The 25712-nt window shown below is 36.0% G+C and overlaps 1 protein-coding gene across 5 annotated transcripts in view; it reads left to right on the forward strand.

Annotated features, from left to right (window-relative positions):
* The window catches only part of CTNND2 (catenin delta 2), a 925492-nt gene that overhangs the window by 126733 nt on the left and 773047 nt on the right, over positions 1-25712 (forward strand). For all 5 annotated transcript variants that reach the window (XM_073237801.1, XM_073237811.1, XM_073237821.1 and 2 more), the window contains exon 2: positions 18603-18739. In XM_073237801.1, coding sequence (XP_073093902.1) covers positions 18603-18739 — 137 coding nt within the window. The remainder of the gene's footprint in view (positions 1-18602; positions 18740-25712) is intronic.

Below are 25712 nucleotides of genomic sequence, written 5' to 3' on the forward strand. Positions count from 1 at the left end.
GCATGGTGTCTTAGTTTACTGTAGCTATTACAATAAATTACTACAAATTTTGTATTAAAACAAAACAAACTTACTATTTTGTAATTCTGGGGGTCAGGAGTTGGAAATGGGTCTCACTAAGCTAAATCAAGTTCTTGATAGGGTTGCACTGCTGCCAGAGGCTCTAGAAAAGAATCCATTTGCTTGCTTTTTCCAGCTTCCAGAGGCTGCCCACATTGCTCATTTATGGCCCCTTCTGCCTTAAAAGCCAGCAGTCACATCATGCCATCTTCCTTCATTGCCACATCTCCTTCTCTCTGGCCCTAACATTTTAGATCCCCTCTTCCGCTAATGAGGATCCTCGAGATTACATTAGGCTCCCTGCAGACGATCAGGATAATCTGCCCAATCAAGGGCGGGTAGTTAGTAACCTTGCTTCCATCTGCATGAATCCCCCTTGCCATGTAACATAACATACAAAGTGTGGGGATTGGAGCATGGGCAACTCTGGGGCCATTATTCTGCCTACTGTGAGTGGGAGCTCTTGATTACGAGCCTAAGAAATGTCGTCAATTTATGATGGATAATTTGCTCCAGGAAAATCAAGGCTCACTTAACAAAATCAGGGAAAAGGGGTACAGATCAGACAGAAAGAACAGCTTCCCACTGCAAATGTTCATTTCATAGTGCCCATTTTGAGCACTGAAAAGTGCTTTCTGTGGACATTTCTCCTTGCAGTGAGGGCCTCTGAAGTTAGGTGATTGAAGGTGTCATTGTGAAATATTTAAGACATGTCCAGGCAAGCCGCTCCTCCCCCTGGGAGCTCTTGGAGCACCAGGTGGCTACGTTTGGCAGACAGTTAAAGCCAAGTCAGTGTCTTTGTCCATAAAAGTGTTGCTCTGGTCATTTGACCCATAAGCTGGTGGGACATTAATAAGTTAAATAACTAGTACAGAATGGGTTGCCATCCTACAATGAAATGGCATAAAGGATTTTTCATCAGTTTACTTATTTTCAGAGGATTGTATTGGCTTGGTTATTGGGGAGAATTGTAATGGCTCTGTGTAGAAGTGTGTTTCCCCCATTTCCATTACCTTTACAAGCTTTTACTAACAGGATGTAGAAAGGGGTTTCATACCCTAGATAAAGAAAGGTTGTCCAGATAAGATGTAATTGATGAATTCCTATGCAAATTTAATTGTATAATTTCAAATTCAAACCCATAGATATGCAGGAGAAAACAGGACCAGGGGCAGTGTTTGGGGCTGACTGACCCCTACAGAAGTTGTACTTCCTGCGTGGAGTTGCTCCTAGTTATTCTAAGAAAGCTAAACTCATAATTCATGATGCCCTAGATTAAATTCACAAGGTCATTGCAAAGTACACCAATAAAAGCAAGCAAAGGAGAAATAGGTTTGAACACTGTCATTTATCTTAAAGCAAGCTATCATTTGGAAATTGTAATGCACCTGTATTTTGTCTTTCATTTACTTTTGAAATAGTTCTTTTTTGGATCATTTCGTGTCTTGGATAAGCAAGTGTTTCAAATTATATATAGAGGTTTGCGTAGTGCCAGATCCTTCCTTTCGGTTCATTTTGTAAGACTGCAAGATTGGGAGCTTGCTCCAGACATTATAGTATGTACCTAATAGCCAAAACTTATGGTTTTATTCTCTGCTCTATTTCAGACTCAGGGTATGACCTTGATAATGTTACTTAATTCCTATACGCCTCATTACTCTGCCATCTATAAAACGTAACTGCAAAAAAAGTCCTTGCTCTCCCTTGGGCTGCTTCCTTAAGGGCTGCTTCTGTGCTTCTGTACTTTTTGCTCTGTGCCGAGAAGCATGTAGAGTGGATGTCATTGTAGGGGACTCTAGATTTGATGAGGTGAAACTGAGATTTCTCCTAGTTACACTAGCAAAGATAAGTATAATTTGTTCATGTTTAAAAATGTAATTTATTTTCCACCATAACAAAACACTAACCATATTAGAAACCACATATGCATATGCATAACAGTTTTTCCTCCAAATGATTTGACCAATACTCTTTATTCTGCATGTGATTCAGTCAGTCCTTGACTTTGCATTTCCCATATTGTTCTAATCATTATAGAATCCAGTTTTCTAAATTTGTGTAGTATGTTAACTACTGTGGTCCATTTGAATTTTAAATTGGAAGATTTCTTGGTGATGAATGTAAGCTACACCTTTTGGGGGAATGCATAAAATTGTGTGTTGGAAACAGACATTGGTTTAGACCCTAGGCTTGCCTAAGTGTAACTTGATGAGGTCTTAGGCAGCCAAAGCAGTTTCTTGTACTCAGACTAAACTCCTCCTTTCAGAGGTTGGTTGTTTCTAAATCATTATGTAGTGACTCTACTAACTTGAATTTAATGATGTGTCTGTGTAGTAGAATACAAATTTAAATACAAAAAAAATTAAAATTCAATGCTTTATTATTCAGTTTTCTCTAGGTACTTACAGAAGATTAAAGCAAGACCCAATATAGTATGATCTTAAGAATAAAATCTACAAATTATTAATTTTGGATTACTGTTCTACCCCAATTTTGTCATTTCGTTCAATATATCAATGGAACTTTAATCCTGTGTTCAAAGTTCAGAGACATTTGTTTTTTTTAAACACAGTTAATTGAGAGACTTTTTCTCACTTGTGCAAATTATATGTGTGGTATACAGAAATTAGATAGTGATTTTCCAATAAGATGATGTGTAGATTTGTTATTCTAAATTGAAATTCAGTCACTTGTGCAATTTAAATTTAGCATCGTTCTCCGAGTAATTACTGTTTCATAAAAGCAGTCTATCAGACTGCATTGCCTCATGCCGATACCGTGATCAGCCACGAAGTCATGGAGGCGGAATCCATGAAAAACAAAAGGTTCTTTCAAAACCTAACATCATTTTCTTTGCTGGAATTGTGGACACCTACAATTACCCATAGCCACTTGTTTCTTAATTAAGATAATACATAACTAATTGATCTAGTAAGTAAATTATTCTAGGCAAAGCAAATGCTCAGACAATGGAAAGACCAACTCAGTAATCACATAACAGATAGAATTAAGTTAAACATATTAATTCATTTACTACTCATTCATTGTTTCATTCATTCATTCAGTAAATAATATTGACACCCTGGTTGTTAAAACTATTTTAATCAATAGATTGCATCCAGTCAGCAAAGAGAAGTCATTTAAAATAGGGAATAAAAAAAAAGGAAACCTACCTAAAGCTGTATTAACTTTATTTTAACTTAATTATACCTTTGTGCACCAACCGTATAGAACCAAGGTCATTTCTTTAAATATGGGTCTGCTCATAATAGTTCCAAATAAACATTTTTGCAGATCCCTCCCTGGCTCTAGTCTGTCATCTTTGCATCCTGTAGCATTTTCAATTTCCATTTCTTTAAAGTAAGGGATCTAAGATGTGTGGATCTTTACATTTTAAAGGAAGACTTCTAGGTGTTTATAATTTTTCTCTAGCGCTTTACAATCATCTCATCCATAATTAATTCCACAGCATTTTTAAATGGGCTATCTTACAGGAGTTTCACCAAAGCATTAATAAAGAAACAAAACCCTCTTAGTCTTGATGCATTTGTATCTCCTTGGTTTACAAATGTTTAATTAAATAATGAAGTCACCAGTTAAACTGGAGTGAATGGATTTGGAAGCCACACAACTGGCTCCTGGTAAGCTACTCCTTTGCCAGTAAGAGGAGAGGTGACCACGGGGATGGGGAGAGCTGGTCTGCAAGGGTCACAGCGTGGAACCAAAGAGCTTCTAGAAGATGTTCTGACCATAATAGGTGCTGGGACACCAAAATAATAAGCCCTCTGAAGGCGTCGTATAAATTTTCCCTGTTTACAAAAAGAACCATGCTTTAGGTCCAATCTCAAGGTTCATTATTTTCCTCTGTGATTCCCACTATGTGAGAAGAGAAAATTTCCTATTTATCTTTTGCATCCAATACTCAGTGCCTAGTGGGCCTGGCAATACTCTGTGGTCAATAAATTATTTGAAAATTAATTAATTATTTTCTAGAGTGTCAGTATTAAGAGGCATCCTATAGATTAGCAGCTCTGCATTAGTGTAGGGACTGAGAACCATAAGCTGTGAGACATTAGACAATAGCCCCTACATGGGCTGGACCTGTTTCATTTTGTAGAAAATGAGGATAATAATAGAAGTACAACATGGAGTTGTTGTTTTAATGGAGTCTATAATGATGAAGAGCTTAGAAGAATGCCTAGAATATAGCAAGTATACAACATTATTTTTGTCTTATAAAAACTATTTATTTAATTGTAACTTAAAAATTTTAATATACCTTCATGGCTATTACTTAGTATAACCATCATTTATAGATAATATTCTTTTGCATACCTCTAAGGACTGGTATGACACTGATACTCATTTTTCATTGCTTTTTCATCTAAGAAATACAGTAATTAACTGAAAGGAAACCTGATTGTAGAAAAGGTAAATATAAAAGAATATTAAGGTTTTCTAACCAAAATCTATATACGTCCAGTGTTTACATAATAGGGATTTTTAAGAAACAACATGTTGATTTATCCTTAATTTTTTTTAAATTGAAGTATAATTGACATGCAATATCCTATTAGTTTAAGGTGTACATCATAGCGATTCAATATTTTTATGTATTATGCTATGATCCCCATGATAAGTCTAGTTACTGTCTGTTACCATACATAGTTATTACAATATTATTGACTATCTTACCTCTGCTGTACATTATATCCCCATAACTTATTTATTTTATAACTGGAAGTTTGTACCTCTTAATCCTCTCCACCTATTTCATCTACCCTTCTGCCTCTCCCATGTTTGATAACAGGTTTGTTTCCTGTATCTATGAGTTTCTGTTTCATTTTGTTTTTTAGATTACACAATAAAGTGAAGTCATATGGTATTTGTCTTGGTCTGACTTACTTCACTTAGTATAATACCCTGTAGGTCCATCTATGTTGTTGCAAATGGCAAGATTTCATTTTTTAATGGCAAGTAATATTCCATTGTATATGTACTACATCTTCTCTATCCACTCATCTGTTGGTAGATACTTAGATTGCTTCCATACCTTGGCTCTTGTAAATAATGTTGCAGTGAACATAGGGTCCTCTACCAATTTTTTAATTAGGTAGTTTTTTGATATTAATATCTATTTTGGTATTTGTAAGTTCTTTATATGTTTTGGGTATTAACCCCATCATTGGTTGTGTGATTTGTAAATATTTTCTGTCATTCAGTAGGTTGCCTTTTGTTTTGTTGATGGTTTCCTTTGCTGTTCAGAAGCTTGTTAGTTCTATGCAGTCCCATTTTTTTAAATCTAAACTTTTGTTACCCTTGCCTGAAGAGACTGGTTCAAAAAGATATTGCTAAAACCAATGTCAAAGAACTTACTGCCTGTGTTTTCTTCTAGGAGTTTTATGGTTTCACATGTTATGTTGAAGTCTTTAGTCCATTTGGATTGTGTGTGTATGCGTGTGTGTGTGTGCTTATGGTGTAAGATAGTGGTTCAGTTTCATTTTTTTGCATGTAGTTGTCAGTTTTCCCAACACACTTTATTAGAGAGATTGTTTTTTGCTCACTGTATATTCCTGACTCATTTGCCAAATGTTAATTGACCATGTATGTGTGGGTTTATTTCTGGGTTCAATATTTTTTTTACCTTGATCTATGTGTTTTTGTGCCAGTATCATACTGTTTTGATTACTGTAGCTTTGTAGTTTAGTTTGAAATCAAGGAGTTGATACCTCCAAGTTTGTTCCTTTTCAAGATGGCTTTGGCTATATAGGTGGGATCTTTTATGATTTTATATAAATTTCAGCATTCTTTATTCTGGTTCTATAAAAAAATATCATTGTTATTTTGATGGGCATTGCATTGAATTTGTAGATGGCTTTGGGTAGTATGGACATTTTAACAATATTAATTCTTCCAGTGTGTATCTTCCATGAAATATCTTCCATTTATTTGTATCATTTTCACTTTTTCATCAGTGTCTTATAGTTTTCAGTATACAGGTCTTTCACCTCCTTGGTTAAATTATTCAGGTATTTTATTCTTTTTGTTGAAATATGTATTATTTTCTTAAGAAGCTTAGACATTTGTATAAGAAGAGATTCATTCTCAAGTGCTTATTATTGTGCTATCAATAATCCCAGTGGGTTAATAAGATGAAACTTTAAACCTTTTTTCCCTTTTAAAAAATAATGTCATCCTTAATTGATTGCAGTTTCATTTAGCAATCATTTTTTGGAGTCATAAACATTTGTCAACAAAAAGAGACATGAAAAGGTAGATTTTAATCAAGCTTACTCTTGGACTTTTACAGAAAGACCAATAATAGCATCAAAATGTTGCCAAATAAAAATAGGAACTTCTACCTAATTGGCAGAAATTTTATTTTTCTGTGTGGACATAAAGTCACAATTTCTTTTTATAAAGCTATGTTTGTTTTCTTCAAATTTGTTTACATATTTGAGCTATTACAATTGACTAATTTTTAAGCTAATTTTTAAACTAAATATTAAAATATTTGATCTTTCACTCAGGAATAAATTGTGTATTAGAGAATAGTAACCGGTGATCATGGCAGATATGTAAATATTTAGAAAAAAGGAGAAAGGAGAAAGTGGAAAATCAAATGCTACAGAGTCATTTTCCTTCACATAGAATAAAAATTTAGTTTAAAGGAAATTATTTTTAAAAATAGAGTAGAAAAATGAATTACAAATGAATTTAAAATGTTAAGTATTATCATTTTTAGACCAGGAGTATATTATCATTATAACCAAACCTTCTTACTCATATCTGAAATTTAAAATATGATGTGATTGTGTATAATAACTAGAAACACACAGGGAAATTTCTTTTGAAAGAGCCTAGCCAAAATTTGCCAAGGGAGATTTGAACAAGCTTGGTCTCTTGGAAGATGATGGACTTTGCAACACATTAAAAAGATGTGGGCATCATGGTGACTTAAAAAGATGACATCCTCTTGGCAAGAGTAATCATAGTTACAAAACCTAACTATCTAAAAATTACAAAAAAAAATCTTCCATGAAACTGAGTTTTGTTTTATAATCAGATTTATAGTGTAAAATAACTGTTGCATTCAAGCACTGAGAATCATGAGATCTAATCTAAATAATATTTAAGAGGCTATCAGATGTTTGAGGTTAAAGTCCTTTATGACTATTGACATCTGACTTCTGAGACTAGACTTGGTATTTATTTGTTCCAACCCTCACTGCTCTCCATTTTCAAAATAAATTTATTAGTAATTACTTTATACATTTGATGTGAGGGTCAGGTGATTTTTTTCTGTCATTCTAGTAAAACGTATAAAGTGCCATAAGAGAAACACAACATCCATTTGATAAGTTACAGAGTAAAAGATGACTTGTGCTTCTCTGTCACTGGAACCAGCTCTTGTTGGATAGATTCCACAGTTTAAAATGTCATTTTATGGGCAGGGGAACTGAATAGTCATTTTTTCCAAAGAAAACACACAAATGGCCAAGAGAACCAGGAAAAGGTGCTCACCATTGCTAATCATCAGGGAAATGCAAATCAAAACCACAATGAGCTATCACCTCACACCAGTAAGAATGGCTAATAACAGGAAAAGAAGACATGTTGGTGAGGATGTGGGAAGATGGGAAGGAACCCTTGTGCCCTGTAGGTAAGAATGTAAGTTGGTACAGCCACTATGTATGGAAAGCAGATTGGAGCTTCCTCAAAAAGTTAAAAATAGTACTGCCATATGATCCAGCAATTCCCCTTCTGAGTACGTATCAAAAGGAAATTAAAATAGGACCTTAAAGTGAAACCTGTATTCCCATCTTCACTGCAGCATTACTTAGTCAAGATACAGAAACAACTTAATTGCCATCAATCCACCAGTGGATGAATGGATGAAGAAGATGGTGTGTGTGTGTCTGTGTGTGTGTGTGTGTGTGTGTGAATATCATTCATCCATGAGAAAGAAAGAAGTGCTACTGTTTGTGACAACCTGGAGGGACCTTCAGGGCATTACACTAAGTAAAATAAGCCAGAAAGAGAAAGACAAATACTGTATAATATAGATAATCACTGATATGTGGAGTCTAAAAATGCTGAACTCATAGAAACAGAAAGTAGAAAACAGGAAAGAAATTGGCAAAAGTAGGGATTGATAATCACCTTTTCATAATATCAACCATTTACCCATTTAATGTTATTTAAAGATCACATATCAGGATATTTAAACTCCTCGTGTTTATTTAATGAATATAGATACCAATAAATGAGAGGTTCTTTGTTTGTTATCTTCACAAGTACAATGAAGCCCCTTGTACACATAGAATTTAGATTTAAATCTCTAAGCAAAGCTTTACTTTTTTCTCAAAGTTGTATGTTATACTAAGCTAATTATATTACTTAAATTTTCAAAATTTCTTGTCTGTGGGTGCAAAAAGTCAACATATCTTGATAACTATCAAAAATTATTACAGCTCTGTTCAGTTTCCATTTTAATTTTGTTCTTTTAAGACCAGTCGAGATATTTATTTTAAAAATTTCCAAGTCAGTGGTAGCAACTAAAATTCTATAGAAGTAGTTGGAATTCTCTGTTCTATTATTAAATTTAAAACACTGATTGACAGTTTCTCTTCTGTGATAATTTAAACAATTTGGCAAAGAAGTGCAGATATTGAAAGATTTTTGTCCTTAAATGTTCACTGATAGTAATTCTAGGGAGAGAAAAGTGGTTGAATTCCAGTATCTTGAATGACAAATTGCCATAATTTGAGTGGACACTTTCAAGTACTATGAAGTGAGAACATGTTGCAGGCCAGTGTGTGGCTGGCATTTGGGGACTTCCTGTTTAATAGATTATGACAGTCAGAGTTAGTACTTCACAATAGTTAAATTGTTATTGACTGGCTTTAAAGCATTAATTTTGGGGGGACCAGATTTTTATCGTGTCAATCTATGGTTAAGGAAAAGAATATAAAATGGAAAACTGCATATTTGTTTAAAATATTAGAATTTTTGGAAGACAGATTGTTTTTCTGTTACAAGCTTAGTTGCTGTTATTCGGTGCCTTGCACAGACACAGTATAGGAGATGGCAGGTAAGTCTTTAGAGGCCGTCAAAAGAGAATTCCAGAGCCTGGGACGTTTGGCAGTGACTGTGTCTTGGGCAGTCACTGTGTGTGATGAGCCGTGCTGTGCATGCTTCTCTGAAGTTTTAGCCAAGAGGACAGTCAATCTATTGCTCAGTGCCTTTATTGTAGAATATATTAGAGCTTCCCCTCCTGTGCAGGGAGAGTCAAAATTTCAGAGTTTGTGCCTATTTCAATTTTTCTTCAACTGTTATTGTGATGGATTGTAGAATGTCAGACTTCATTGATCTGGCATAAGGAGAAATGTCCTTATCACTTAGTAAACCCATGAAATCAACTGTTGAAATGTATTTGTAGTGTCTAGAGCAGTGAGGAAGGTCATTGATCCTAGAAGGGTGTCACTGTCTGTTTTTTGGTGAAGATGAGCCCTGAAATTTTATATTGTTTTTGTCATAATCATTTATTCAGATATATTCCCACTATAAAGGTGAACAAAGGTATGACTGGTAGAAATATATATGGGTTGGCTACTTTAATATTATTTATTATCCAATGTCATTAATTTGAGCATTTCTGTTTTATAAACCTGGGGATATTTATAGGACATTTATGTAACAATCACTCTTGGACATGTACAATTCCTTGACAACTATAAATAGGGCTAATGATGAATTACAAATGTTCTTTCACTGTAACTTACTCAATAAGCATTTAGTGTCAGTTGTTTACCAGGCACTATTCGAGGCATTGAGATTATAAATATGAATGACAGTTTCTGTGCTGAAAGAATTCATGAACTAATTAGGAGACATGTAATGTAGAATATATGGTGTTTCCATACATAAATCTATGATGTTGGGTAGTATATCACTGATCTAATAACACTGTCATTTGCAAGTGACAGAAAATCCACCCCCCGATGGCTTAAAGGAAAAAGGGACCATTAAAAAGAATCCCATTAAAAACATCCCAATTTCAAAAACATTAAAAGATTTAAGAAATCCTGGAAGAGGTGAGATAATTCCGGCTCTTGGTGATAAATGCACTGCTTGAGAAAGGTTCTACTCACAAAGGTACCTAACACTGAGGAGGGAGTGATTTTTATTGTAGAATTGTTCTGAAGGGCTGCAGAGAAGAAATTCATGTGTGGGATAATGAAGGAGGAAAGAGTTTGACGGCCAAACACAGCCTTGGAGAGAATAAAAGCAGGCAGGAAGAGCAATACGGGTGTGTAAACTGATTCAATGACATGTATTTGAAACTACAAGAAGCGCCGTGTATCTGTAGTGGAAGGTGTGAGAGGAACAGCACCACAACTTGGTGGATAAGCAAGCATGGTCCAGGGCAAGAATGTGTCGCGCATGATGTAGAGCAGATTGCGCTTCCTCCTTTTGTGTCAGTGGTTTACAGGCTTTGCATCCTTCAGTGCAATGGGTAACCATTCACATTTTTTTTTATTAAAGAATCATTGATATACAATCTATGAAGGTTTCACAAGAGCAACATTGTAGTTACTACATTCACCCCCCGCCACACGCATACCCAATTGCAGTCACTGTCCAACAGCCTAGTAAGATGCTATTGCGTCACTACTTGTCTTTTCTGTGCTATATTGCCTTCCCCATGCCCCCTCTACATTATGTGTGCTAATCATAATACCCCTTAATCCCCTACTCCCTCCCTCCCTACCCCTTTTCCCTTTGGTGACCTCTAGTGCCTTCTTGGAGTCTGTGAGTCTGCTGCTGTTTTGTTCTTTCAGGTTTGCTTTGTCGTTATACTCCACAAATGAGGGAAATCATTTGGTACTTGTCTTTCTCTGCCTGGCTTATTTCACTGAGCATAATACCCTCTAGCTCCATCCATATTGTTGCCAATGGTAGGATTTGTTTTCTTCTTATGGCTGAATAATATTCCTTTGTGTATATATACCACATCTTCTTTATCCATTCATCTATTGATGGACACTTAAGTTGCTTTCATGTCTTGGCTATTGTAAATAGTGCTGCAATAAACATAGGGGTGCATGTGTCTTTTTGAATCTGTGATGTTGTTTTCTTGAGTTAAATTCCTAGGAGTAGTATTCTATTTTTAGTTTATTGATGAAGCTCCATATTGCTTTCCACAATAGTTGAGCTAATTTACATTCCCACCAGCAGTGTAGGAGGGTTCCCCTTTCTCCACAACTTTGCCAGCATTTGTGGTTGTTTGTCTTTTGGATGTTAGTCATCCTAACTAGTGTGAGGTGATATCTCATTGTGGTTTTAATTTGCATTTCCCTGATGATTAGCAATGTGGAACATTTTTTCATGTGCCTGTTGGCCAATCTGAATTTCTTCTCTGGAGAAGTGCCTGTTCATATTCTCCACCCATTTTAATCAGGTTATTTGCTTTTTGGGTGTTGAGGGATGTGAGCTCTTTGTATATTTTGGATGTTAATCCCTTGTCAGATACATCATTTATGAATATATTCTCCCATAATTGTACGATGCCTTTTTGTCCTGCTGATGGTGTCCTTTGCTGTATAGAAGCTTTTTAGTTTGATGTAGACCCATGTGTTCATTTTTGCATTTTTTTCCCTTGCCCAAGGAGATATGTTCAGGAAGAAGTTGCTCATGTTATATTCAAGAGATTTTTGCCTATGTTTTCTTCTAAGAGTTTTATGATTTCATGACTTACATTCAGGTCTTTGATCCATTTTGAGTTTACTTTTGTGTATGGAGTTAGACAGTAATCCAATTTCATTCTTTTTCATGTAGCTGTTTTGCCAGTTTTGCCAACACCACTTTTTGAAGAGGCTGTCATTTCCCAATTGTATATCCATGGCTCCTTTATCATATATTAATTGACCATATATGTGTTGGTTTATATCTGGGTTCTCTATTCTATTCCATTAATCTACATTCTGTTCTTACACCGAATTGTCTTGATTAATGTGGTTTTGTAGTAGAGCTTGAAGTCAGGGAGCATAATCCTCCCAGCTTTATCCTTCCTTCTCAGGATTTCTTTGGCTATTTGGGGTCTTTTGTGGTTACATATGAATTTTAGAACCATTTGCTCTAGTTCATTGAAGAATGCTGTCTGTGTTTTGCTAGGGCTTTCATTGAATCTGTTGATTGCTTTAGGCAGGATGGCTGCTTTGACAATATTAATTCTTCCTATCCATGAGCATGGGATTTATTTCCATTTATTGGTGTCTTCTTTAATTTCTCTCAGGAGTGTCTTGTAGTTTTCAGGTATAGGTCTTTCACCTCCTTGATTAAGTTTATTCCTACATATTTTATTCTTTTAGATGTAATTGTGAATGGAATTGTTTTCCTGATTTCTCTTTCTGCTAGTTCATCATTTCTAAAAGCGCCTCCTTTTCAGTACCTAGGTAAGTTGTTAGCATGATGTTTGTTACAATGAATGTAAATGCCTAAGATCCCGCTTTAGGAGGCAGGCCTGTGAGACAGCATCAAGAGAAGACCTTGTCCTGTGCTCCTTCTGCTGGAGCTTGCTTGCCTCTGAGCCCTTCCCAAGCCTGAGCTTTGTTACCTCTCCTTGCTTTGTGGTCTCCACAGTCTTCCTTTTACCTTCAGACACAATTTATGTTATTAAGAAGAATAATTAGGTGGGGTCTTAAGTCTGTGGAGATATTTGGGTTAGTACCATCTTCCTCAACAATTAACAGCCCACACAATGGCACTAAATAGATTTCTTAACCTTCCCTGTTATGTTCAGACTTCTCCCATTCCTACCTCTCTGAACACACAGGTAGAAACATCATCCCCTGTGTTTCATATCTGAACTCGGCACTCAGAGCCACTGATCTCCACCCTACCATCATGTCTTCCACCACAGCAACACATGACCTGTGTCTTTGACTCTAAGAATGATAACTCATGTCTCACCCCAACTTGTCAGGCAAAATTGGACATTTCTCTACTCCCTGGCTTCACCTATTGGAGCTCTTATATTTGTTCTGAATATGGCCCAGGGCCGCTTCTTTCCATCCTTATGTGATACTCTCCATAGAACTGGCCAGATTTGCCTGCATGTTTTGAATTGCAAGTATCAAGTCCCAAAAGCCCCAGAGCCAGTTTGATGGTGTTACCTTAGATACTAATGACCCAGGGTATATATTCTCAGGCCTTTGACTGAGGCAAAAGACTTACGAAAGTCCTAGGATTTCAGAAAAGCAGCTCTCTTGAGTCAAAACAAAAAGGTGTCCTTTCAAGTATCATTCAGAGAAATTCTCATGCAAAGCCCATTTTACTTACGTTACATGCTCTACTAAGCAACCATTATTGATTTTACACTAATAGTTCATACGTTAATTCAGCAAATGTTTATTTACTAGCTGCTGCATATTAGAAACTTAGTTAGGTATGGGAAATTGAACATAGATCAGACAGACTGAGTTTCTGCTCTAATTGTATTGAGTTTTGGAAACTATTAATCATTACATTGTTTATATTATTTGGACAAGCTTCTTTTTAAATTTCCTTTTAAAAAGAAGCAGCAAGGATGGATGTATTTTCTGTGTGCATAAAGCATCTTGCATCTGAGTGCATCTGTGAGAGAATGATACTATATGTATTTCTCTTGGTAGGGAAATACTAGTTGCAAATACAGAATTGCAGTTTCAGTGGACCAGAGTGATTACACAAATGAGGTGTTCAGGATCGTTGCTAATGTCACTAATTTGTACGGATTTATGCATTCTCTGCACCCTAGAATTAATAATGAATATGCTCACTCTTGTTTTATGTAATTGTTGTGTTTTAAATGTTGTTTGTGGAGTGGAAGGTTATGTAAACATAATATATTAAATTTTATTCAATTTTAAGACATTAAATTGCATAAACATGTATATATATGACAATATTTAGAGTATACCAATGGCCAGTTTCATCATTCACTTGGGTGTAAGGTGACAGCAGGTGATGAACATGATGCCTGATGATGCGATCACACTAAGGTCAGAGTCTTTGGCACTGATGGTTTTGTGTTTTGGAACATAGGCTCTGGAACAGAGAGGGAGATTGTCTTGAGTGTGGGACACATGAAGAAGGAAATAAGGCAAGGTGCGAGCACCTGGGCTTGCTCACTGGTTTGGTGTGAAGGCATCCATTGCTGGGCAGAAGTGGCTATAGAAGAAACAAGTTTTAATTATAAAATACAAAATAAGAATTTTATTTTCTTTCTGTGTGTTGGAGGTCAATCAGCTATAACCTAGGATGTAATCCTTGCGGGCAACAGTTTGGCTTTCTGAAGTCAGATAAGATTTTGATATGTTCCTAAGTATAATGTAACTTTACAGTGGTTCATGTTTGGGGAATAAAAATTTAGAATATTTATTTGGACCTTGTAATGTCTTGTTACTGCCTGTGCATATAAGAGTTCGAATTGAAAGGGAGGCTCTGTATCTGAAGGCTACCTGCTTTGGCTATTATTGTCATCCCAGCCAATTTGTCTGAATTTCAGATTGCATCATCTTTGAAAGTGGTAGTTCTATGCATGTTCTTAAGACAGTGTTTCGTCCTACAGGCTGTTTCACACCAGTGGAGCATATAACCTTTTGTAAGCTTTGTTCAATCCAGGTGTGCTGACTGGAAGCAGCACAAGCCTTTTCACCTGTAGTCCATCTCAGATGAAGATATTAACAGAGAGCAGTACTTAATAGAACCACCCTGGTACCATTGGTTCCCAAGCCCACCACTCCCACCCCCTGGGGGAATTAAGTAGAAGAAGCTGAGAACAGTCCATCCCTGCTTGTACTGGTCAGCTTGGGCTGCCATAGTAATATGCTACAGACTGGGTGGCTTAAACAACAGAAATGTATTTTCTCACAGTTCTGGAGTCTAGATGTTCAAGATTAAAGTGCTGGCAGAGTAAATTTCTGCCAAGAACTGTCTTTCTGGCTGCAGCCTTCTCTCTGCATCTTCACATGGTGGAGAGAAAGAGCTCAGGTCTCTTCCTCTCTGTAAAAGGACTGTACTCCCGTGGGGTTAGGCCTCCACCTTATGACCTCATTTAACTCTAGTTACTTCCTAGAGCCCCATCTCAAAATACAGTCACATGGGAGTGGGCTGGACATCAATGTACGGATTTAGGGACAGGGTGGGGGTGAGAGGTAACACACCTCAGTACACAACTCTGCTCGCGCACGTGAGCAGTGTGACTTGTTTTCTATTTTCTGGACATAGAACATGTTAGTACCAAGTTTGGCTAGAAAATGAATCCCCTAAAATTTGGTATTATGCTTCCCTCATTATTATCTCTTTTTCTCAAGTCAGAGCTGGGTCTGTCTGAAATGCAGCTTAGGCATTTTTAGGTGATCATTCCCCTATTGTTAGAAAGATTTCCTGCACAGCAAAAGAGTATGAGAGGTGTTGTGTGTAGGAGGAATAAAGCTGTAGGAAAATGTCCACTGTATTCATTGTTAAGCAAAAATAAAATCAAAGGGCTGAATTTGTGTCAAGCAGAGGACAATAAAGGCCAGCATTGTTAATGTTGAGGGGAGGAGACAGTCTCTTGATACTAATGGTGGGCAGATATGTCGGACCAGCCTGGCTACAGGGCATTTTGTTTTGGTTCTCGAAAGTCTGAGATACACATGGGTTCCCCATTCTATCAGTACCACTTCTAGGAATTTATCTATTGAAAATATCTTAAATGTAAGAATGGGATAAAAATGATAAACAAAAGATAGCTAGGTAAGTTATGCATTTGAATACTAAGAGTTCATGACATTATTAAACTATAGAATAATTTTTGTTGACATAAGAAATAGTTTATGATATGTTGATTGGCAAAAAACTTTTCACAAGGCAGAAACATTACATTAGTACTCCATTATGTAAAATTCATTATACAGAATGAGTTAAGCCAGAAAAAAACATTATGTCAGAAAAACCTATTATCAGAAAGTAGTAAAGTAAACGTACTTACCTGGGATGGTAGAATTACCAATGATTGCTCTTCATTATCTTTTCTTTATGTTTTGCTACATTTTCTAGATTTCTTGGATTTAATACAGAGTAGGTACTAATTGTTAGTAGATTATCTCTAATAAAGACTAAAGTACTTAGCCATATCCTGCAAAGTCAGAAGACATATCTTTTTATACTTATAATTATGCAACCCACAGCTTAGTTCTGGTACCCTTTACATAGTCCCCCTTCTTCTCCTATGCCCTGAGCTAAGAAGATTGGGAGTGGAGGTTGGCAGTCCCCAATTCATACACAGTGATGACCAATGGTTGAATCAAATCTGGATATTAAAAGCTGTGAGCTATAGACATTATTCCAAGTCACTTTCATTCAGGCATAGAGAGTGCCTGGGAAGCAGGAACTCTGTGAGGTGGGATAAGCCTTTAAGATTTCACTTTTCTTTCTGTTATTGCTATAAGGAGAAAGGGGTAGATAAACAGACTGAATTCTTCCTTATACTGTGTGGGTCAAAGCTGTCAAGTGCCTAAGGATATTCCTTGATTCATTGCTTATTAAATCTCATATTTTATTATGGCAGAGTAAGATTTTATAATGCTGTGTGGACTAGCATTTATGAGACAGTACAGGTGGAAACAGGTTGACACATCAAAGGACACTAAAATAGGGATACAAGGGAGAAAACCTGAGTAACTGGCCCACTTATATTAATAACTTTGGGACCTTAGATCATTTCTTTGTCAAATAAAATATGTGAATAATAATACTGGCCTAGAACCTGGATTCACAAAGGCACAACAAAATTTAGAGAGCACAAGGGAAAATAGTAATTTGAGAAAGACTCCTCTCCATTCTCCACTGAAGGCTGTCCTTGTGCAGAGTCCCCTTTGGAAGCCACTGATGTGGATATAGGTGGAGACGCAGCTCAAGGGGGGCCCTCCCAAGGACAAGAGGTGGTTTTGCCCTCAAAAGCTGCCATTTCCCTTCTTACTCTCTGCTCCTGTCCCTCCCCCATCTGTAACCTCTTGACGGAAAATGGCTTGGAATAGAAATAGGGCGTGGCTTTCTGGCTCTTAGCCATGACATTTGTTGATCTGTTTGTCTAATTCTGATAATTCTAATGCTTGATCAAATAAGAAACCACATATGAAAGCCAGTTGAATACACAAATGTACTTCGTTATTGTCTTCCCGAACCCACCACAATTAATTAAATCTCTTGCTTTCATCCCGTTGGTATCGATCACCTAAAATGCTTTCAAGTTTTTAGCTATGCTTGCATTTTGCCAAATCATGTTTAATTTGATCCTTACTCTTTGCTCAAATTCTGCTTGCTAATAGTTCCCCAAACTCTCCCATAAATTCTGTGTTTGTAACAGATTTGTCTTCCCAATGTGCTTCCATCGGTAGTATTATAAGGAACTTCAAAACACAAAAAACAAATCAAAACTAAGTTGGAATGCCCAATGAGAAAATTAGATGGCTATTTCTTTATCATATATTTTGAGGAAAATTCTGTAATGGAGGCCTCCTGGGTGTGCATGGCCTTGAGTTATTAATTGAATGTAGCTAATCACATAGTGCTGAGGCTGCTATGAAAATCATGTCCCTTGGTGTAAAACCAAGAGTGCTCAGAGACAGTATGATAGGAAATACCTTCTAACATTCACACAGCCCTGGCTCCTGGAGGGACATGTAGTATGACAGCTTTAGGCAACACAGTAGCCTTTGGTCACTCCCTTCCTTTTATGTAAATAGTGATTTTGCAGTGCCTTGGAAAAAATTGTCCTGAGTTATTATTTATTCTGCTGATGAGCATTGCTAGATAATATATGTAAGAAACACCTCAGTGTTCTTTATAGGTGCTAGAAAGACAAATACAATGGAACAAAATAACTTTTGGGAATCCTGTTTGTAACCTGTACATATGTGTGTCCAGTTATGATTTGGGCTTATGCTATCTGAGTTTCTCTTTTCTTTTATAAATGAACTCGGAATAAATTGTGGCAAATGAGCCTTGTCAGCTTTAAGGAGCATTTGTTTGCTGCTGGTCACAGAGTAGGAACTCAGTGAGTAACTGTGGAGTAGGCTAGTTCTTTACTGTGCTTCTCAATACTAACTAAGCTTTATATCTTAATTCATGTGCCAGTATACCAATACATAACTAATACATTTACCTAAAGCAGATAGAAAATGATATTTCAACTGGCTTCTTTTTACTCTCAGTACTTCTTAGGTCTTTTCCCTTACAGTCTTACTTGCCTTCTCTTTTTTACCCTTTCTTCCTCTGCTTACTTCAAAGACAAAACACAAGTTGTGAGTGTATTCTGGAATCTGGTTGGGATGATAAAAGAAGAAGCTGTTCTATTTACTTGTGTTGTTTCCCTCTTGTAATTATGTCACGTGCTTTCTCTGTAGCTCACAGTTTTCATTTTTCCAAAATGTGCTGCTCTAAGTTGCCTGACAGTTATAACTGCCTACGATGTCGGTATCCCGTTGCGCTGAGCATGTCTGTTTGCATTTCAGGAGCTATGCCTGTCCCAGACCAGCCTTCATCAGCCTCAGAGAAGACCAGCTCCCTGAGCCCCGGCCTCCCCACCTCCAATGGGGATGGCTCAGAAACGGAGACCACCTCCGCCATCCTCGCCTCGGTCAAAGAACAGGTAGAAACATTCCACTTTTGCAAGATACTTACTGTGGGGACATTTTAAAATTGTTCTTTTTCAGATGACCAATGATGTCTTGATTATGTTGGACGAAAATTATGATTTTCTAGCAGAAGGTTGATATTTGTTATAAAAATAATATTAAAATATAATTGCTTTTGAGTCAATGATTTTATTCATGATTTAGACAGCTTTCCTTGAAAAAAATATTCTATAAGGGAAACAATCTTTACAGTCAAAATTCTGTATAGCTGAAGCTTTAATAGCCTTGGGGATGGTCCTGACATTTAATGCTATTAAGTGCATGAAGCCAAACAATTTGTCTTTAGAAAATATAAGGTCTAGCCAACTGTCAAAATATATCTACAAGGCTAAAAAAATTAGTTTGTGTGACAGCAGATGAATACCATGTTGGGTCAAGGCGAATTGGTCCTCTCAGTGTTCCTGAGATGGATCAGGAGAGATGCAATTTAGAACTTCCCTGTAAAACTAATCAAAATCTGAATGATTGCTCCCCCAACATTCTTTGTTTTAAAAATGGATAAGTAAATAAAATCTGAAGTATTATATTTGATTTTTTTTCATGAAAGATATGTTTCTTGTAAATAAAAGGTGATAAATAATTAAAGAAAGCTGGAAAATCATGACTTTTAAACTTGCCTTTTCTTTTAGCTAGACTACAGATCAGAATATATCTAGATGTGTTATTTGAGTTTCTCGTTAAATAGAATATAAATGAGTATTCTTCCTTCAAAAGTAGCAAAATGTCCTGTGTTTGGGTTATATGATTTAGGGCCGCTGATTTAGCAACAGCAGTGAAATGAGAGTGGACATAACCTACATGACTCCAGGAAATTCCTAACAGAGCAACAGCCTAAATGGGGCAGCTAAGGGTTCCTCTACTCAAAATGGAGAAGAGCCCTAATTTTGTCAGAGGATACTTATTTTTTTTTAATAAGTGGAGACTGATTAAGGTTAGGGTTGGCAACCATCTAGATGGTCGAGATCAATAGCATAGCTGAAGAAAGATCCACTGATATGAGGGATCAATGATGCTACCAGTCAATAGTGTGCCACCCGGTTAGGTAGGTACACAAAGGTGCTAGGTAGATTGATTGGGTAATCTAGTTTGTGAAAATGGTCAGGAAGCAGGAAATTGGGTGGGGGCATAGATTGTATTCTTGATTAGTTTGCTTCCACAAGCCCACTGTGACAGTTTTCTGACTATTTTTATGGGGTAATAGAAAAGTGAGCAAAGATTCATGCCGCTCCCCATTCTCAGGATTCTGCTTTGTTAAAGTTGGCATATGTCATGGTTTCTTTTTCTGGTATATCTGGAAGGCTTGCTAAGCAGCTTTGGAGTAGTGACAAAATACAAAACACAAGGAATAAATTTAACAGAAAATGACTAAGACCTATCTGATGAAAATGATAACATTTTATCAAAATGCATAAAGTAATTCATAATAAATGACAAGGCACGCCACAATCCTGTGTAGAAAAGCTTGATATCATGACATTATTCCTCTCTCACAAATTAATATATAAAATTTAGGCAGTAGTAATCAGGATCTTGTGGCTGACTGTTTCTTTGGCAAGCTGGATCAAACTATTTTAAGGTTCATATGGAAGCATAAACATGTGTTGCAAGGAAAATTTTGATTAGAGAGATTTTACCTTTATAACGATAAACCACAGGGGTGTCCAGTTGGTCCAAAATAGAAACAATGATCTCTCTGTAGGATAGAACTGATGGTAAAGAACAGACTCAAGCATGTATAGGGAACTAATTCCTTTAAAGTATTTCAGTTTTAGTACAAAGCAGTGGTTTAAATGGTGTTAGCCTAACTGGCTAAATACTTGGAGAAAATTAAAGCCCTTACCTCACAATATGTAGGGAAATAAATCTCACTGTGAAAGCAGAGTAACTGTAAAACTATAGACATACTAGAAGAAACATTGGGAAAATGTTCATATAAATTAAAGTTAGGGAAGGATTTTAAGTATGACAGGAAACTCTGAGCCATAAGTGAGTGGTTGATGCAGTTGGCAATTTGAATACTGATCTGAAGGAAAAATTCAACATAACAAAGTAGAAAAATAGACCAAGAGAAAATATGTGCCACAAATATGACAAGTGGTGATATAATTCATATATTAAATCTTTCTAATATCAATGAGAAAAAATAGGCAATTCATAGAAGGAAAATGCAACTAATCAATGAATATGTGAGGACATTTTCTACCCTACTGTACTAATCAGGGACATAAAATTCAAAATGAAAATATGATTTTCTTTAATCTACAAAAAAACAGACAAACATTTATAAACAGTATAAAGTATAAAATTTGTTAAAGGTTAAAGCTTGAGGAAATTCACATGTAATCTTTGTTAAAATGATATGTTGCTATGGACTGGCATTTGAAATGTGCATTAGCTTTTGAGTAATCATGCTTAGACATAAGTTCTATAGAACTGAGTGATCTGGAACAAAAGATATTATGTATATAGGTGTTTATTACAAGATTATTTGGAATAGTAAAAAATATGGAACAATATTGATTGATGAAGAGTTAAAAAATTATGTATCCTTGAAGGACTATCCTTCATATAAAAGGTTTATATTTTCTATGTAGTTACTAATAAAGGTTAATTTGGGCTATATATCTCACCTTTGAAAAAAATCCATGAGAATTTTAGAAAGGCAGTGACATAGTACTATATTATCCTATTTTAAAAAAGAAAGTGATTATTTTTGTTTATATGTGTTTATGAGCGCCTAGAAAAGTGTAGGAGGAAATACATTAAACTGTTAACATTGCTTACTGTATATGTTTACAGTTAGATGGAGGCTAAATCAAATATGGGAATGAGCAGGGGATATAGAAGACTGGAAAGGTGATCGAAAATGGGAAAAAGAATTAGAGACTGGAGTAAATAATAATTGAATTTGAATAATAAGAAATATTCCTTCTGCTAAAAAGTGATTGCTCTGGTTGAGAGTAGATGAGGTCTTTAGAGCAGAACTATATTGCTCTAAATAAAATGGTCTCTCCAAATCCTTGATGAGAATTTAATAAAAACATGTGAGGAGTTGTTTTTTTTAATAACTAAAATAAACTCATCCATTTTGGACAGCAAAGGGAAGAATTCCTTGTGGTGGGTAACCAATACGAGCAGGAATGAGAATCTGTCCTAGGAGGCTGAGATGGAGCAGCCTTGAGCCACTCAGAATCAGTTGTTGAGACTAAGAAGACATATATTTAGATATGTAGTTAACAGTGATAGAAATGAATTCTAGTTTATGACCGTAGAGTGAAACTTATGCCATGCCAATCTCTAAGTCACAAAGTGTGTCCCATATAACGTGTGGCTTGACTGAGATATTTGTAAACTGAACCCTAGAGTTCTTAAACACAGCAGCCATGATTTTTCAATGAAAAGGTATTTATTGATTTTTTTGTTCTAATTTCCCATTTTGATTCCTTGTTAACTAATGAGTTTTAAATCTATATATTAACAAAAATAGAACCATGATTTATATTACACTCTATGGATAATCTTCTGTATTTCAGACATATCTGTCCTATGTCCCTCTCTTCCTATGGGGCTTTAAGAGAGTGACATCTACTCCCCATTCCCCTCCTATAAGTGAGTGTCCTTCACCAGAATAGGAGGTGGGGGCATGGAGGTTGGGCATGTGATGACTCTGGTCAGATGAATGGGATATACAACTGAGAGAGGTGATTGAGAACCATTCATTACAAAGAGGACCCCAAATTCTCTGGTGGCTGAAAGGTTAAGAACAGTCAAGGGATTCTTCTTTAAGGATGGGAGATATTCCTTTGATGATGGCAGTGACATATAAGAGGAAAAATTAAGCATGCTTGAGAGAGGGGGAATAGTTTCAGGGGAACAGTCACCCAATAGGTTAGGGGCAACAGGACCCAGTGCAGCAGCAGAGGGAATGCCTTTTGGAACAAAAATAAGTCATTCCTGAGAACAGAAGAGAGGCCAAGTGCATGGTAGCACGTAGGCTGATGACGTGGTCCTGGGAACATGTGGTTCTCTTCTGCTGTCTGTAGGCAGGCAGTTGTCTTGCTTTGTGTTGGAGCCTATTTGGAGTCTGTGAACTGTTGGGCTGAACCCTGGTGGAAAAGGGAGGCATTGGAGGTAAGGGACTGAAGAGAGTGATTGTACTGATGAATATTGGAATCAACATTGCATGAAAGTGCATAAGAGATAGAAAAATTGGTAGAGATGGTGAAGTCACAGAATGAGTAAGTATGGAGTCACAGAATGAGAATGAGCATTAGCTTGAGAACCATGTGCTTAAAATCAGGAATTTGGAAGTGATTATTGATAATGTCAAAATCAAGTTATGACTCTGGGAAATGAGATTAAAATGACAAAAGAGAAACCTTGTTGTTTCTGGGAAAGCTGGTGTGAGTGGCGATGGCATAAGGGTGCTGACTGAAAGGGCGGTGAGCAGTGGCTCATGTTACCTGTCGCAGTGGGGGAGAGGCCTGAGGTCACCCCACATCTGTGAACAGCACATGTTTGCATGTGATTCTCCGAGATCTTAATTTGTATATTTTCATTAGAAAAATTGTTATAATGTCAGTCTATTCCATTAGACAAGAATTCGTATTCACTCACTATATGCAAGTGTTTATATTTTTTCTTAAATCTGTAAGTGCACCACTTAGTTCTTCAGAAAACCACGACTTTCCTAAAAATGTGCTTACTTCAAAATATTTCTTTCCCTTCAGTTGATCATGGTTTCATTTGATCAGCCCATGTTTCCAAAGTTGTCATTGAAAGGGTCTTTGTATATAAGTTAGAAAGTTATGGGGCATTTTTAAAACCTTTAGAGATCATATAATTCATTGATCTTTACAAATTATTATTGCTCAGGTAAAGGTGTTTTGGTAGTAATTCTACCAGCCAAATATGTTTAATAATGAATAGATTAAATAGAAACTTTTAGGTATATAACAGTATATACAAATGTGTTATTTCATTGCATTTATTTTTATCAAATGCCTACTATGTACATAAAACAGTGCTTCTCCTGGGTGGCACACAGATTTTGAATTTGCTTTCAAGTAAGCAATGGAGTTAAAAATATAAGACAAACATATAAAAAGTTATAAAATATTTTAAAAATTGTCAGTGAAATTCTCTAGTTAATTTATTATAAAGCTCCAGACGATTTATAACCCAATATGGGCAAAACCACTCCATAGAGTACTTTACATATGTTATGTCATATGAAGTTACTAAGAGAGCATTTAAAAAGGTTCATCTTACATGGAATCTAAAGAAATCCTGATCTTTTACATTGAGTCATGTGTGAATATAGCATATGCCTTTGTTTTTGTTTAGGTTCTACATTTATTACATAATCCCTGTATAAGAAGGATATTATCCAGAAGGAGCGCATTATAAAATATTCTCTTAATTAATATTCTTCCAGTGCCACCTATCATTGCAAAATCTTTCAGTATATTCTACTGTAATGTGCAACAATAGTTTCTGTTAACACAATGTGAAAATGACCTATACCTATTAATCACTTTCCAAACTACATTTTGAAAAAGGATTTTTTTAACGTAATGACAAAATCATCATGTATGAAAAAGAGGAAATTAAAACACCTTTAGGAAAGGTCAAGAAGATAGAGGAGGATTATCTGCAAAGACTAGTGAAGTTTATATTCATTAGTCAGAGAAGAAAAGATTTATACATCCCATAGTGCCACAAGTTGAATTTTCTCCACGTATCAGAGTTCAAATGAAAATTACTGGGTTGATGATTTTTGAATGTATTTATTTCAAGCCAGATACAGATCAACAATGAAAAGTAGAAGCACGCTTTCCCCTAATTTTTATTGCTAGAATGTGGACTGTACTGGGGAGTGATTGTGTTAAGATGTGGATTGAGATACAAAGGTGGAAGGAGTGAATCTGCTGACCTGGGTCCTGGTAGATGATCTCATTCGTAACAAGGACAGGTCAGAGCCCAGAGTCAGCAGGAAACAGAAAGTCTTGTAAATACCATAGGATCAGGCTAGAGGCTGGGTGTAGATACAGACCGACCAAACTGGGTGTTTAGATTCCAGCAGGGCAAAGAAGGAAAATAAGTATTGAATGCAGAGTTCTGAGGTTCAAGTTTGGCGGGTGGCACCACACTGGTAGGACCATCTGGGTTTGAAGTGGCTCTGTTTCTTTGTGCTTTGTGGAATCTTTTGCATCACAAAAATGGTGGTTGAAACTAGACATCAAAGAGAAACAAGGTCCTGAACTATTTGTATAAGGTTTAGGGCATAATGCTGAGAGTTCTAGCAATGGGCAGATAATTATGAAAGTGGGGATAGATCCTCGCCCTCCTTTCCTTCTCCCCCCTCTATGCTACTTTATGTGTATTTTATTCTTGCATCTAAGTTATTTTGACTTCTTTCCTAAATAACTGAATTTTTCCCTTAAATTTTTGGTTTGTAACTTTTCTCAAGACACATACGTACTTATCCATATTTTTAATCACCCCAAACACTATTCTAAGAATTAATTTGGTTGCTGTCTGCTCTGTCCCCTTTGAAGGTGTTTAGTTCTTGGGTTTTTAGGGGACTGGAGGCTATGGGGAAAATAAAGCTTTTTTATGCTAAATTAGAAGATAAACTTAATATGTAAGGCTTTGTAACATAACATTATAGTGCATTTCTAATGCCTCTTTCATATTTATCAATAGAATTAATTGTTAAATATTCATATGTGAAATCACATTGAACATTTTAAATGTGATATTTTAATAATTTTTTATGAATTTTCCATTATAAAATAGTTCATACACATTGTAGAAACTCATAAGTTTAGAAACTCACCCTGGAATAATGATGGAAATTTTATTTTAGAATAATATTACAGATAGAGGTTATTGCAAATATTTAGAAAGATTTCCTTCTAAGAT

The sequence above is a fragment of the Manis javanica genome, chromosome 1 (assembly GCF_040802235.1).
Source record: "Manis javanica isolate MJ-LG chromosome 1, MJ_LKY, whole genome shotgun sequence".
NCBI lineage: Eukaryota > Metazoa > Chordata > Mammalia > Pholidota > Manidae > Manis > Manis javanica.